The following is a 15,203-nucleotide window of genomic DNA, read 5'->3' as shown; positions in this document are numbered from 1 at the left end:
AATTCACAATGAGATACTTCACACCCATTATTGACAAGGATATGGAGAAATTGGAACCTTTTGTGCATTGCTGGCGGGAACATAAAATGGTATGACTGCTGTGGAAAATGGTATGGCAGTTCTTCAAAGAATTAAGCATAGAATTACCATATGATCCAATGATTTTGCTTCTGGGTATATACACAAAAGAAAGCAGGGACTCCAACAGATATTTGTACACCAATGTTCACAGCAGCATTATTCACAATAGGCAAAAAGTGGAAACAACTCAAACGTCTATCAACGGATAAGTTAATAAACAAAATGCAGTGTATACATACAATGGACTATTATCCAGACTTAAAAACGAATGAAATTCTGATACTGTGGATGAACCTTGAAAGACATTATGCTAAGTGAAATAAGCCAGACACGAGAGGATAAATATTGTATGATTCTACTTACATGAGACAGAAAGTAGAATGGTGGTTGCCATGGGCTGTGAGAAGTGGGGAATTGGGAGTTACAGCTTAATGGGTACAGAGTTTCAATTTGGGATGATGAAAAGTTCTGGAGGTGGATAGTGGTTATGTACAGCAGTGTGAATATACTTAATGCCACTGAATTGTACACTTAAAAATGGTTAAAATGGTAAATTTTGTGTTTTGTATATTTTACCACACAAAAAAAGCAACCCCCCCTTTTTCTTGACTATCATTCTTTGTAATATGCTTTTATACATACATAATATATATAAATATGTACATATGTGTGTGTACTATGTATGTGTATATGTATGGGCACCTCTTTTGCCCCACTTTGTATGCTTTTGGCCCACGTTTTCACTCCACCTGTTGTGAGAGTACTCACCTGTGTGCAGGTGTAACCTCACAGCAGCTGGCCTCCGTGGCACTGTGGATATCGTGCTCTTTGTCCCAGTGTTTCTCTGCTGACTGTGCAAAGATGCTCGTCCGTATCGATGCAGTTGCAGACGTAGCAGTGTGAGGGAGTTAATTAACATCTCACAGGGCAAGCCTTGACCAGTGGGGGGCTGAAGCCAGTGAATAAGTCCCTTCTCCTCTACTCTCCAGCCACCAATTCCTTGCCTTCTGGCTCCTCAAGAGTGCTCCTAGCAGGACCAAGCCCCAGTTGCTCACAGAGGTGACCAGCTTGGTAACACAACCTGGACAGAAGGAGGACGGGCTTTCCCTTCTTCCCTGTTCCCACCTTGTCACATGAGGTCACTTCCCAAAACAAGCTCCCTGTGTGTGCACTTGCCTTGGCCTCTGCTTTCACAAGGAGCCCAGGGAAGACACAGGTGAATAACTTCCAAGTTTGGTTATTCCTCCTGTGTAAAGGCACTGTCTCAGGCTCTCAAAAAAGGGGCAATTTTTAGCTTGTGCAAAAAGGATGAAGACCAATATAAAGAAAAAAGACATGCCCACCCAATTTAGCAAATAAAATTTGACTAATAAATTGAACTCCTTTTATCTTCTCCCAGAGGTAAGCATTATCCTGAACTCCGTGTTTATCATTTCCCATGCAATTTTAACTTTTTATTAAGTTTAACCATATGAAATTGGTGTATCTATAGGCCAAAATGGTCAAATACAGGTTTCCCCCTTTCTGCAAAAGTAGAGTGTTTCTACAAAACCTTTTGTAAGCTGAAATGGTATAAAATGAAGAAGCAATTCCTTAGGACGCATCTTACCAAAGGATGCACAGAATAAATCGAGGTAAAGCACAGATGCTCACAGACACAGTTCAAAGCTAGGGTGGCTTGAGATGCTGAGATGCTAAGGATAGTTCCCCGGGAAGGAGCTTGGTGGTGCCACTCTCACCGCTTGCGGTGTGCACTGCCTCTATAACAGCTGCTGCAAAACAGATGCTGAATGCGATTTTCGCCTTTGTTTTGTAAAAGGGAAACATCCTCTTTGGATTTCTTTCAGTTAGCGGAAACAGGTACTAATATAGGTCTTTTGTAAAAGCAAAGCAGCATAAAGCAAACTTTCAAAAAGTGGTGGATACCTGTATTGGCATTACTTCTGGTTCAACCCAATACTGTGTGTATGTATGTATACTATTTTTAAATTTTGCTCTGTTTGCAGTTGACATGATTGTCTATTTAGAAAGGAATCTACATAAAAACTCTTAGAACTAATAAGTGAGTTTAAGAAGGTTGTAGGATACAGGGTCAATATACAAAATCAACTATATGTCTCTATACTAGCAGTAAACATTTGGAAATTGAAACTTAAAAAACATTACAGTAGCACCATGAAATACGTAAAGATAAATCCAACAAAATATGTGCAGGATCTGTATGCTGAAAACTATAACACTAATGGAATACATAGAATTTTACATTATTTAAAATTTTCTATAAATGGCATAATTATATGTTTTTTTCTCCATGTTATATTTGTAAGATTTTTGTTTTTTAAATACCATGACTCTCCCTTTTGGCCTGCAAAGTTTTGTGTTTTTTTAAATTAATTAATTAATTAATTAATTTTTGGCTGCATTGGGTCTTCGTTGCCGCGCACGGGCTCTCTCTAGCTGTGGTGAGCTGGGGCTACTCTTCGTTGCGGTACGCGGGCTACTCTTCGTTGCGTTACGCGGGCTTCTCATCGTGGTGGCTTCTCTTGTTGCGGAGCACGGGCTCTAGGCGCGCGGGCTTCAGTAGTTGTGGCTCGTGGGCTCCAGAGCGCAGGCTCAGTAGTTGTGGTGCAGCTAAGCGCGGGCTTAGTTGCTCCACGGCATGCGAGATCTTCCCGGACCAGGGATCAAACCCATGTCCCCTGCATTGGCAGGCGGATTCTTAACCACTGTGCCACCAGGGAAGTCCCCTATATTTGTAAGATTAATCCATGTTGAGATATGTGTTCAGTGTCCCTTGCTGTATACTGTCCTGTTTTACAAATATACCATTCTTTATTTACCCATTCTAATGTTGGACATTTAGGTTATTTTTGAGATGTTGTTATTGCAACAGTGACGTTGTAAATGTTCTGTATGTGTCCTGTATATGTGAGGGTGAGAGTGGGGGGTCTCCTCGGGGTATGTAAACAGGAATGATGTTGCTGGCTTGTCAGTTTGCACATTTTCACCATCTTAGTGGAGACTGTCAGATAGTCTCTAAAGTTGTACCTGTTTGCATGCCTACCGGCCATGCAGAAGAGTTCCCATTGTTCCGTAGCATCACCAGTACTTTATATTTTCAGAATTGAAAATTCTTGCCAGTCTGGTAGTTAACATTTTTATTCCTTTTTAACACACTTTTGCATAAACTGTAGATGAATGCTTCTCAAATTTATCGCTTAGTGAAGGACCAGGTTTTTCCTCCAAACTGTCACAGATTTGTAAAATGCAATAAGAATGTCACAGCAGTGTAAACTTGCTAAAACGTTCCTAGACCCTTTCTCTCAATTTCTATACCAAACCTTGTTGTGGACCAGTAGCAAAGTTCATGGACTAGCGCTGGGTCCTCAGACCATCGCATCAGATGTATAACGTTCAGGAAATGACAAATACAAGATTTTGAAATGGAGAAGCTATCTTCAGTTATCTTCAAGTATATTTGTAGCTTCCATTGTAAATACTTTGTCTCAAAAACAAGAGTTAAAAAGGGTCTTAGGTCATTTAGTTAGGTATCCTAATTATCGGCCATATTGAGAGATCACTGAAGAGTCAGGTTAGGTGTCACGTTCTTAGAGACAATTGGTTTACAGATTCCACATTCGATCTTGATTTGTGTATTCAGTAAGTGTTCACGGGGCATTGTGCCAGCCACAGTTAAAGTTCTGGGGAGACAGTGGTGAACACAGTGACTCTCCAGCCCTGATGGAACATTAAGGAGATAAAGATATTTAACATGCAAACAAGTGAATCAGAAGTTCAGATAATAACAAGTATTGCTGTGAAGAAAATAAAATAGTGGAGGGGTAGAGAGTGACTTGATGGGTGACAGTTTTTAACTAGAGTGGTTGGGGAACGCCTGTCTGAAGAAGTGACGTTTGAAGTCACTGAATAATGAGAAAGAACCAGTATAATATTTAATACTTCCTATAATTTAATTGAGATTTATCCTAACATAATTTTTAAAATATTTATTTATTTATTTAGGCTGCTCTGGGTCTTAGTTGCGGCACGCGGGATCTTTGTTGCGGCATGTGGGCTTCTTAGTTGCGGCTTGTGGACTTCTTAGTTGTGGCATGGGGGATCTAGTTCCCCGACCAGGGATCAAACCCGGGACCCCTGCATTAGCAGTACAGAGTCTTACCCACTGGACCACCAGGGAAGTCCCCTAACATAATTTAAATAACTTTTCTCTAATGTGTCTATATAGTTGAAATGCCTTATAATTTTCTTTTTTATCTTTCTCAAAACAAATAATGCATTGAAGCTTTTTTTTCCCACTAATCTCAATTTCAGTTGGAAAAGATCTGCCAGTCCCCAAATCAAGGTAGGATTTAAGGTCCTTGGGTTCTAAGAAACATCTAGATTACCCATGTGTATGTGTTTCTAATCTCTCCGAAGCAGGGTGCTCCCATGGGGGAGGGCGGGATAATTCAGGAGTGAGCGAGCTCCGATAGGCATGTGTGTCGCCTCTATACTGCCTGGCACAGAGCCCAGCTTTTGAGCCTTGCTGTGCATTAAATATGTGATGAATAAAAAACTGGGAAGATTATCTACAGGGTCAGGGTACCAACACTCGCCAGCGTTTATGTTGAGCCCTCCTAAATTAATTTCAGTAACCATGTCTTTTCTGTTTGTTTTATTTTCTTATCTGATTTACATTTCTATTTTTATAAGTTTTATAGGGCATATTATATTGGGATAGCACAACATGTCCATAATATGTGTGTGTATGGGTATGTGTGTATGTATATAAATTTAAAAGTAGATAAATAAATAAAGTATATTGGCAGTGCATATTGAAATACTTTTACTGGTTTGGGTGTACAAAGGACTTTTTTCCCAAAACCATTTTAAGAGTAAGTTGCCAGCAATTGTAGCCATCACCCACAATGTTTTTATTTGTATTTGCTACAAACAAGGGCATTCTAAGAGAAGAAACAAAATTCAGGAAATTAACATTGATACATTGTTCTAATTCTCTGACCCCACTCAAGTTTGCCGGTGGTTCCAGTAATGTCCTTTATAACAACAACAAAAATCCAGTCCCTTATCAAGCAGTGCATTCAGTTGTCAGGTCTCTTTCAGTCTGAAACAATTCCTAGTCCTCCCTGCCTTTCAGGATGCTCACACTCTAGGAGACTGCAGGCTGATAGTTTTGTAGCCCGTCTCTCAGTTTGCGTTTGGCTGATGTTTCTTCAGGGTCAGAGTCAGGTTGTGCACCTTCGGCAGGAACATCATAGAAGTGATGCTGTCCTCTTCTCACATCCATCTTTAACTTGTCCTATTACTGATGAAATTCACTTTGAGCCCTTGATTAAGACAGTGTCTTCCAGGTTTCTGCACTGTCGAGTTATTCTTTTTTTCCTTGTAATTAATAAGTACTTTGTGGGAGTTACTATGAAAGTAAATATCCTGTATCCCCGTCAAGTTTTAAACATATTTACTCATATCAGCAAGATTCGTGGTTTCCTGTTTCATTCATTGGTTATAATCTGTTACTGTCATGATTTTATGCTCACTTTCGTCCCAGGTTTGGCCAGCGCTTGCCCCTTCCAGGTGGTCTCTGTGTCTTTTTGACATGTGCCCATCACTCTTCGGGTACCTCTTTAAACTTTCTAGCATAACAAACTATTCCAGAATTATCTTGTACTCTCCCTGCCCCAGCGCTGGAATCAGCCATTCCTCTGAGGAGCCCTGATTCCTTTCAATGGAGAACAGTCATATTTAGGAACTGAGATAGGAGTTAGCTGTGTGTGCCGGGTGCTCTCGGAGTCTCACTGTTCCTAAGCCTCTGGCACAGAGGTGGGAACTATGTGCATATGAACATATTTGCATACATACCTGTGTTCACACGTATACTTCCAACTCCAGTCCAACACTAAAGAATTGTTTCTAGTTTTCTTCCTTTTCAAATCTGTAACTCCTTTCTCTGACAGAGAGAAAACTAGTTTCCATTATCTTATTATAGTTACTTATTCAATCACTTCTTCTGTATCACCTTAAATTAAATCACCACCCACCCCGTTCCCATGAGGACACCCACCTGTGTTCCAACACCCCATGCCAGGTCCCACCGTGCACCCAGACGCACCACAGGAAAGTCCCCTTCACCCCACCTGGGTTCTGATACTCCCGCGGGTGCCCTCCTTACCCTGCTCGGGATCCAGTGCCCTGTGCTGCCCTCCTGCAGACACATCCCTACCCACTTGGGCTCCGAGCTCCAGGCTGGATTGCCTTCCTGAGCAGGTCCCCTCCTCAGCCTTCTCACGCCATCAGCGGCCCCTTTGCTGGATACCCTCCCTCTTGCCCTGCTCTGCGCAGTCTTCCCGCACGGACACCTTCCTCACCCCGCTGAGTTTCAGCGCCCTGTGTTGGGCTCCCCCTGTGTGGGCACACTGTCCTCATCCTTGTTGGGCTCCTGCACCCCATGCTGGGCCTGCCTCCCTCCCCGGTGTCTGCCCCCCCTAACCCACCTGTATCTGACACCCTGCTCCAGGCCGCTGAGGCTCCCTGCTCCCCATCAGCGTGGACACACCAACCTTACTTGGCTACACCTGAAGGCTTCTGAACCGAATGTTCAGGAAGAGGAAGGATGCCGTATTCTTTTTAAAGGAACAAATAATATACTTCCTTCTCAGACTTGTTTCTGACATTCTTTCAAGTTTACATGTCTTTGGAAAGATGGGTCCCTAACTTGAAAAATCACCTTCATTCTCTAATGTCCATGAAGAAAACACCACCAGAAAGGAAATGAACGTCCACCCTGGAATAAATCACACAATCAATATTGTTCCTTGTTTTAGCCTCAATATCTAAGATAGTACCTGACCTTATTGAATGAGTGAGTGGATGAACAGCGAGAAAGAATTTATCAAGACACGTACACACAAAGATCTAGATGGAGACCAAAGAAATAGAACAGAGCTCAAGTTACTGCCAATCCTTAAGCACATGAACAAGCCCGAGAATGAAATGTTTCTTGGTCTTTGTACGTAACTGACCTTGATGAAGAGGAGTCGTGTCTTGCTCCTCCACGTTTTCACGCATACCGTGTTAGCTTCATATCAGCCGTTTCCATTTGTTTTAAGTGGCTTTTCATTCTGTGCAAGCTTGGCGCCATGAATACATACATAGTAAGCAACTCCAAGGCCATCACCCAACAGTTGACTTTATGAAATAGAAAACAAAACAAAAAGACAAAATTAATAAGGAAGATTAGAAGCCACTGGCATGGAAATAGTGTATTTTTTCAGTATGTACAATTCAATTTATTGCTACAATAAAAAAAAAACCCTGGGCTTCCCTGGTGGCGCAGTGGTTGAGAATCTGCCTGCCAATGCAGGGGACACGGGTTCGAGCCCTGGTCTGAGAAGATCCCACATGCCACGGAGCAACTGGGCCCGTGAGCCACAACTACTGAGCCTGCGCGTCTGGAGCCTGTGCTCCGCAACAAGAGAGGCCGCGATGGTGAGAGGCCCGCGCACCGCGATGAAGAGTGGTCCCCACTTGCCACAATTAGAGAAAGCCCTCGCACAGAAACGAGGACCCAACACAGTCATAAATAAATAAATAAATAAATAAAAGAACGTGAATTTCTAAAAAAAAAAAAAACAAAAAGCCCTGCTATCCTCTCCCTCAGTTCAAGTCAAAGTTCATAGCAGAGTAATGCAGAGTCCTCAGTGTCATAACAGAGAAGCAGGGTCCTCTGCTTCAAAGGGTCAGGGTCATAGGTCAAGTTCAGAAGAATCCTGGGAAGATGGACACTGATTCTGTTAATGAGTGGTTCACTGTATCACCCACTGCAACCGAGTCGCCAGGGAGGGCATGTCTCCTAGGTGACTGCTCCCTCAGCTCGACGCATCTGAATTACACTAAAGGACTGTCAGGAAGGGCAGGTTTTAATTTTCCACTGGCGACCTCCGTGGTACCTGCTCTCTAGTTCATACTGTTATCGCTGTGTATTTACCTCCTTCCTGGGGAATCCACATCACACAGTAGAACAGCTATTTTTGCGACCACAGAATGGCAAATGGATTATTGCAACAGCTCTACCTATTTCTGTTAATAATAGTGATGATACTCCCTATGTATTGTTCTAAGACCTTTAAATGGTCTCTCTTTCTATCACCAATAACCCAATGAAGTGAGTACTTTTACTATCCTCAGTTAATGGATAAGGAAACTGTAGGCACAGCAAAATTGAGTAACTTGCCCAAGGTCACACAGATGTATAATGGAGCCAGGAGTTAAACGCAGACAGCCGAGCTCCAGAGTTCTGTGCTCAGAAGATAAGTGGCTGGTAGAAGCCATAAGACCTTGCTGAAGTGATCTGTCCAGGCTGTGAATTCCTCCTTAGGTCTTCCTTTTGTGGTCTCATGTTTGAAGAAGTGAAGAGTCTGTTACTAGATGCAAAAAGGAGTGTTTTACCCATGCTAAAGGCCAATGAGCAGAGAGCCTCTGGTCCTCAGGAATGGATGGTGTGTACTCATGTCCCCCTCGCAAATGCAGAGGTGGCTTTTGTACTTGTTCATCAAAGCCAGTGCTCGGTCACTGAAGTCACAGGAGAGATACCACCATGTGGACGACATTGTCCCTGACGGGGCCATCGGACCATCTACAGGCTGGCACGTGCAGTTCTCTCTACTCCAATAGAAGCCTGAGGCTGGATGTGAAGTTCAAGCTGAACCTGAACTTCCCTGAAATTTATTTGAAATTTAAGAAACATCTAAACAATTCATGAGACAAGGAAGAATCATAATGGAAATTAGACTAAAGTATTTAGAATCAAATGATAGTGAAAATAATATATATTAAAACGCGTGGGGACAGCTAAAATAATACTGAGAAATGTATATTTTTAAAATGCTCATATTAAAAATGAGAAAAGTTGAAAAACTAATGGAGTAAGCATCCATCTTAAGGTGATAGAAACAAAACTCAAAGAAAAGAATAAAGAGCAGGAGTTAATGAAATAGGGAATAAACATACATGGAGAGAGCCAGTAGTGTCAGAAAGGTGATTCCCCAAGGAGAAGAGTTATATCTCTCCACTTATATGGGTCTTTAATTTCTTTCAAACTACGTCTTATAGTTTTCAGTGCACAGGGGAAAGGATATTCATTTCAACAATGGGTGCTGGAACAAAGGGATAGCCATATGGGATAAAAAATGAACTTTGACCCTTGTCTCACATACAAAAATTAACTTGAAGTGGATCATAGACCTAAACGTAAGAACTAAGCTATAAAACGTCTACAAGAAAGCATAGGAGAAAATCTTAGTGACCTTGGGTATGGCTGAGATTTCCTAAATACGACACAAAAAGCACAAAGGTTTTTTGTGGGTTTTTTTTTTTTAAATTAATGTAGACTTTAATCAAACAACACCACCTGTGAGATGAAGTTTTTTGCAAGGCTGTATTGAAAAACAGTTGTTCCAGATTTAGTTAGGTTAAACCCCCAAGTAAAAATAAATCTAGTCACAATGATAATAATTAAAACAAAACAAAACTTGCTATTAAAGATACTAATGCCCTAACCTTTATAAAACACAATTTTACTTCACAAAAACAAAATCAAAATGTTCTAAGAATTATAATGATAGTTTTTTGGTTTTTTTCTTTTCATGCTTCACCACCGAGAGTTGGGAAACTATGCATGTGGGCCAGATCCTGTCTGTGCCTGCTGTTTTAAGAACACAAACATGACCATTTTAAAAGTATTGTCTGTGGCTGCTTTCATGCTACAATACAATGACATGAAAAATGGCAGAGTTGAGTACAGTACAGGCAGTTATAGCAGGGACCATATGGCCTACATGTCTTAAAATATCTACTACCAGGCCCTTTACGGAAACTGTTGGAAGGGGTCTGGTGAGAATCACTGAATGTCACAGACAAGTGGGGGCAGTGTGACAACAGGCATCTTCCCAGTGACCTGGTGTCCAGGCACATATTCGGCACTTCGTGAGTACTTAATCCAATTGCCTATCCTGTGGATCCTGGCGATATGCTCCGCCTATTGGACAAAAAGAGTGGACTCCTTTAAAAGCAGTTTAACCATGTTCAAAGTTGTCAAAGGTAGTGAGGGACCTTTTCGTCTAGATTTGCCTGGAACTGGAAGTGCCCTAGCCATATTGTCTTTTCAATATGAAATGAATAATCAAAAGTTCTGGATGATTATGCTTTTAACACAGTCTAATTACTCTCCCTATTGCATGCATCATTGGAATTTTCACTTCGTAACACTAGCTGGAGGTCTTTTTGATCTATCAGTTTAGAAACCAGATGATCGGACCCATTTTTCATTTCATTTCTCCTGTGTTTTCTATGTATCAAGCGTAGCACCAGGTGCCAGGAGCCACACTGAGCTGTTTCATCTCATTTTACTTGTCAGGCAACCACTCCTCCCCTCCATATCGCTGACTTTGCCATAAGCAGGGTTGGAAAACCACTGGCCGTAACAGCAAGGGACTCGGCTCAATGCAAAATTTCACTGCACAATTTTTATAGACAGAGAGATGTGAAGTCACCATCACGCAGGGACAAGTATCTGTAGGGTTATGTGTGTTGGTTCCAATGGCGAGTTCTGATGTCAAAGTCACTGATCCTCTTCAGAGGGGTCTTAGGGGAAGGAAATAGCAACAAGCAGCTCTGGGGGTGAAGTAAGACACTTGGGTTTGTGCTTAACTCTCAGAAAGATGTTTAATGAAGAAGTCAATGACACACACCAGGTGAGTGAGCTCTGGTCCTTAGGTGTTTTTCTTCATGTTGCTTTTGGTTCTCAGACATGAAAGTAAACAAAAAGTACAAATCCTTGGGTATAAGACCCTTCCTGCCACTTCCCTTCTGTGAATATATTAGTGATAAATGAGCAACAGAATAAGCATTGTGTTAGGGGGAAAAGGAGGACTCTGGGAGAAATGAGACCAGAGGTTCCTTTTGCATCTGTCAGTATTTTCTGAACCCTCTAAATCAGACTCTTGCACAGAGGGTGCATACAGCTTATATTTTCATGCTCTGCGGATTAATTTCACAACCAGTATGATATATTTTTAGTAACTTACTCTAGAAGTTACGATATTGAACATTTCACAAGCCCCAGAATATTACATAGTATTTTGACTCCTTTAACTTTGTCCAGACACAAGAAGCCAGACTGTATTTTAGCTGCTGACAAAACTATTTGTGTAAAATAAAAATTTCAAGTGATGTAGCAGTCATAAAGATTATAATGAAACACCAATTTCACCTCCTCATGTACCTCTTTGCAAATGTAAGACAAAGCAGAGTTTTATAATCTTTTAATAGTGCAACAACTGTGGTTTTGGTGCATCGCAAAGGTGGACTTCTTTTAAGGATTTTGTGTGCTTGAAATCATTTTCACTCATTGCAGTGGCTTTAGATGCAGAACTACTCTTCTGGAAGGAGGTTTCTTTTGAAAAGTAGCCTTTCCTCTGAGCATAGCTCACACCAAGGCCACAGACAGAAATCACTAAGGCCACAACTACTACAGCTGCTGTGACGCCACTTATGTTGAGATCATCTACTTGCATTCGTTTCCCAGGACACCTGCGATGTCCAGCAGAATTACGGACTTCGCAGGAATATTCTCCACTGTCCAGTTTTGAAACAGTATTAAATTGCAGAGTTCCAGATTTTGTATTCATTGTGTATGAGCTGTTGGCACTTGGGGAGCCAAGTTTTGGATTCTCTAGCAAACGGATGCCATCCTTAAACCACGTGTATTCAGGAGCCGGGTTGCCTTCTTTGTCCTGACATCGCAACTCCACCACAGTTCCACGCGGTGCAGAACTGGGTACTTCACATGATGGAACTGCCGGAGCCACTAATACTTCTAGAGTGAGTGTATCCTCTTCCAGGTTTTGACCTTGTTCAGATGGGGCACTAACTTCACAACGATATTTCCCGGCATCATTTCTCGTAACATTTTTGATCCGTATGCTGAAATCTATCATCTCAGCTCGATCTTTAAAATCTCCTTGAAGAGCCTGTTGATAGTAGACAAAGGAGACACTGTGCCCCAGTTTCTTCCACTCCAATCTGGAGGAAATGGTCTTCTTTGGATATTTGCAGGCTAAAATAACCTCTTGATACTCTATTGCTGTGACTACTTGATGATCTTTTTTTTTTTTTTTAAACATCTTTATTGAAGTATAATTGCCTTACAATGGTGTGTCAGCTTCTGCTTTATAACAAAGTGAATCAGTTATACATATACAATATGTTCCCATTTCTCTTCCCTCTTGCATCTCCCTCCCTCCCACCCTCCCCATCCCACCCCTCTAGGTGGTCACAAAGCACCGAGCTGATCTCCCTGTGCTATGCGGCTGCTTCCCACTAGCTATCTATTTTACATTTGGTAGTGTATATATGTCCATGACACTGTCTTACCCTGTCACATCTCACCCCACCCCCTCCCCATATCCTCAAGTCCATTCTCTAGTAGGTCTGTGTCTTTATTCCGTCTTGCCACTAGGTTCTTCATGGCCTTTTTTTTTTTTTTTTTTGATGATCTTTTGAGGCAGAGAATCCATAGGCCTTATGATAGTCCAGGGCGACCACCAGGTAGCGCAGCAGCAGCAGGAGGAGGAGGCGGTGGCGGCTCCTCCTCGCCATCTTCGCAGGGTCGGGGGCTGCCGGCTCCTCGGAAGCCGAGGGCCCGGCGGCGGGAGCGCGGGAGGCAGCCCGGGGGGGGGGGGGCACTGAACTTGTGGGGTTTTTTTAAAGTTATTTATTGTCTTTATTTTTTATACTTATGTGCATTTATACTTGATACATTTCTCTTTTTTTTTAACATCTTTTTTGGAGTATAATTGCTTTACAGTGGTGTGTTAGTTTCTGCTTTATAACAAAGTGAATCAGCTATACATATACATATATCCCCATATCTCTTCCCTCTTGTGTCTCCCTCCCTCTCACCCTCCCTATCCCACCCCTCTAGGTGGTCACAAAGCACCGAGCTGATCTCCCTGAAAAAGCACAAAGGTTTTTTTTTAAATCAACACATGGAGTCAACACTTCATCCAAAAACAAAAAACAAAAAAACAAAACAAAAAAACTTGCTTTTCAAAAGATACTCTTTCAAAATGAAAAAGGAAAGCAAGGACAATATTTGAAAGACATAGACTTGACAAAGGGCTTCTATATAGAATACATAAAAGAACTCTTACAACTTAATAAGAAAGATAGCCCAAGTTAAAAGTGGGAAAAGATTGGAATAGACACTTGACCCAAGAAGTTATAGAGATGGCAAATAAACTTAGGAAAAGGTGCTCAGTATCAGTAGTCATTAGGGAAATGTGAATTAAAACTACAGTGAGATAATACTGTATCCCAGTACAATGGCTGAAGGTAAAAAGACTGACCATACCAAATGTTGGTGAGAATGTGGAACAGCTAGAACTCTTATACACTGTTGGTGTAAATGTAAAATGGTACAATCACTTTGAAAATCAGTTTCTGAAAAGTTGATCATATACTTGTCATACAATTCAGCCATTCCACTCTTAGGTATTCACCCAAAAGAAATAAAATCATATATCTACTCAAAATCTGTACATGAATGTTCATAGCAGCCTTATACCTAATAGTCCAAAACTAGAAACAGCCCAAATGCCCATCAGCAGGTACATGGGTAAACATCCTTACAGTGGAATTCTACTTGACAATAAAAAGGACCACAAAAAACCCAGTAATACGAATCTCAAAATGATTATGCTCAGGGAATACACCTGGACCTCTCCCCCCCGCCCCCCACCAAAAGTACATTTATATAAAATGCTAAAAAATACAGTCTAATCTAGAGTGATAGAAAAAGAGATAGTGGTTACTGGGGTGAGGGGGGGGGCACCTCATACACATCTGTTTTATGTAAAGTAAGGACTTAAACATGAAAGGTAAAACCATAGAACTTTGAGAAGACAATCCGGGAGAACATCATTGTGATCTCAGAGTGCAGAAGGATTTCTCAAGACACAACACAAAAGGAAAAAGTGGATACATTTAGTAATGTTCAAATTTTAATATTTATGGTACCTATAATTGACAAAGAATTAGTATCTCGATAGAATTCCCATGACTCAATAAAAAAGGACAACCCAATAGAAAAATTGACAAAAGATATGAACAGATACATCACATTAAGAGGAGCCCCAAATGGCCAGTAAACATGAAAAGAGGTTCAACCTCTTTATTATTCAGAGAAATGTGAATTATAACCAAAATTAGAGCCCATTTCATATTCCCTACTTCACATTGATAAAAATTTAAAGGTCTTTATCAAATGTTGGCATAGATATGATGCAACCAGAACACACATTCACTCTTGGAGAGTAAACTGATATAAACTCTTTGGAAAACTTTGGCAACATCTGCTAAAGTTAAAGATGTGCCAGTGCTAAGGCCCAGGGATTGCACTTCAGAGAAACTCATGCTTATGGTACCAAGAATGTTCATAGCAGCACTGTAGTAGCAAAAACTGGAGGCAGTTCAGATTCCAGCAGCACTAGAGGAATTGTGGTATGGCTCTACGATGGAATACTATACAGTCATGAAAAGGATGGCTCACAGTTAGTTACACACAGCAACAAGGAAGAATCTTAGGAACAAAAAGCAAGTTACAGAGGAATATGTGCAAAATGATTCAATATTTAAGGATCCATATAAATGTTGTAAAACTATAAAGAAAAGCAAGGGAAAGATAAGCACAAAATTCCGGAAAATGGTTACTTTGAAGCAGGAAAGGAATAGGATGGGGGTAGAAACTCTGGCACACTGCGGACTTCAAAATGATAGTAATGTTTTTGTTCTATAATTGGGAATGTTTTTATGATTTTTATACCTTACATTTATTTTATAATACTTTACATTTGATTTTATAATATGAATCTACACTATATTTAATAAGGTTATTTTTAGAATAAGTGCAAACTGCAGAATTTAGCATATGATTAACAGGATACCTGTTCTTGTACACCTACAAGAAAAAAATGCTTTTTTGGGGAAAAAGGCAAACTATAATGAGTTCTATCCCATTAATTATGTTTAATGACTTAAATTTCCTC

At 40.9% G+C, this 15,203-nt stretch overlaps 2 protein-coding genes across 6 annotated transcripts in view; one reads left to right on the top strand and one right to left on the bottom strand.

Moving 5' to 3' along the window:
* Positions 1-15,203, top strand: part of RCAN3 (RCAN family member 3) — a 44,264-nt gene that overhangs the window by 12,241 nt on the left and 16,820 nt on the right. The gene's annotated exons all lie outside the window — the stretch shown is intronic.
* On the bottom strand, positions 11,404-15,190 carry LOC309606076 (junctional adhesion molecule B-like). The gene is made up of 2 exons (XM_082342627.1): positions 12,654-15,190; positions 11,404-12,259 (listed from the first exon to the last, which is right to left on the bottom strand). Exons 1-2 carry the CDS (start codon positions 12,754-12,756, stop codon positions 11,421-11,423), a joined length of 942 nt encoding a protein of 313 aa, XP_082198753.1. The 5' UTR covers positions 12,757-15,190; the 3' UTR covers positions 11,404-11,420.

This window comes from Balaenoptera borealis (assembly GCF_965194805.1).
Source record: "Balaenoptera borealis genome assembly, chromosome: 1".
NCBI lineage: Eukaryota > Metazoa > Chordata > Mammalia > Artiodactyla > Balaenopteridae > Balaenoptera > Balaenoptera borealis.
Note: the sequence above shows the minus strand (reverse complement) of the source record. Positions and strands in the feature narration are given on the sequence as shown.

Excerpts from the sequence above, each read along its gene's own strand:
- LOC309606076 (XM_082342627.1), bottom strand. The coding sequence starts at position 12,756 with ATGGCGAGGAGGAGCCGCCACCGCCTCCTCCTCCTGCTGCTGCTGCGC. Across the intron at positions 12,260-12,653 it reads TGGATTCTCTGCCTCAAAAG|ATCATCAAGTAGTCACAGCA; the intron begins ATCATCAAAAAA and ends AAAAAAAAAAAG.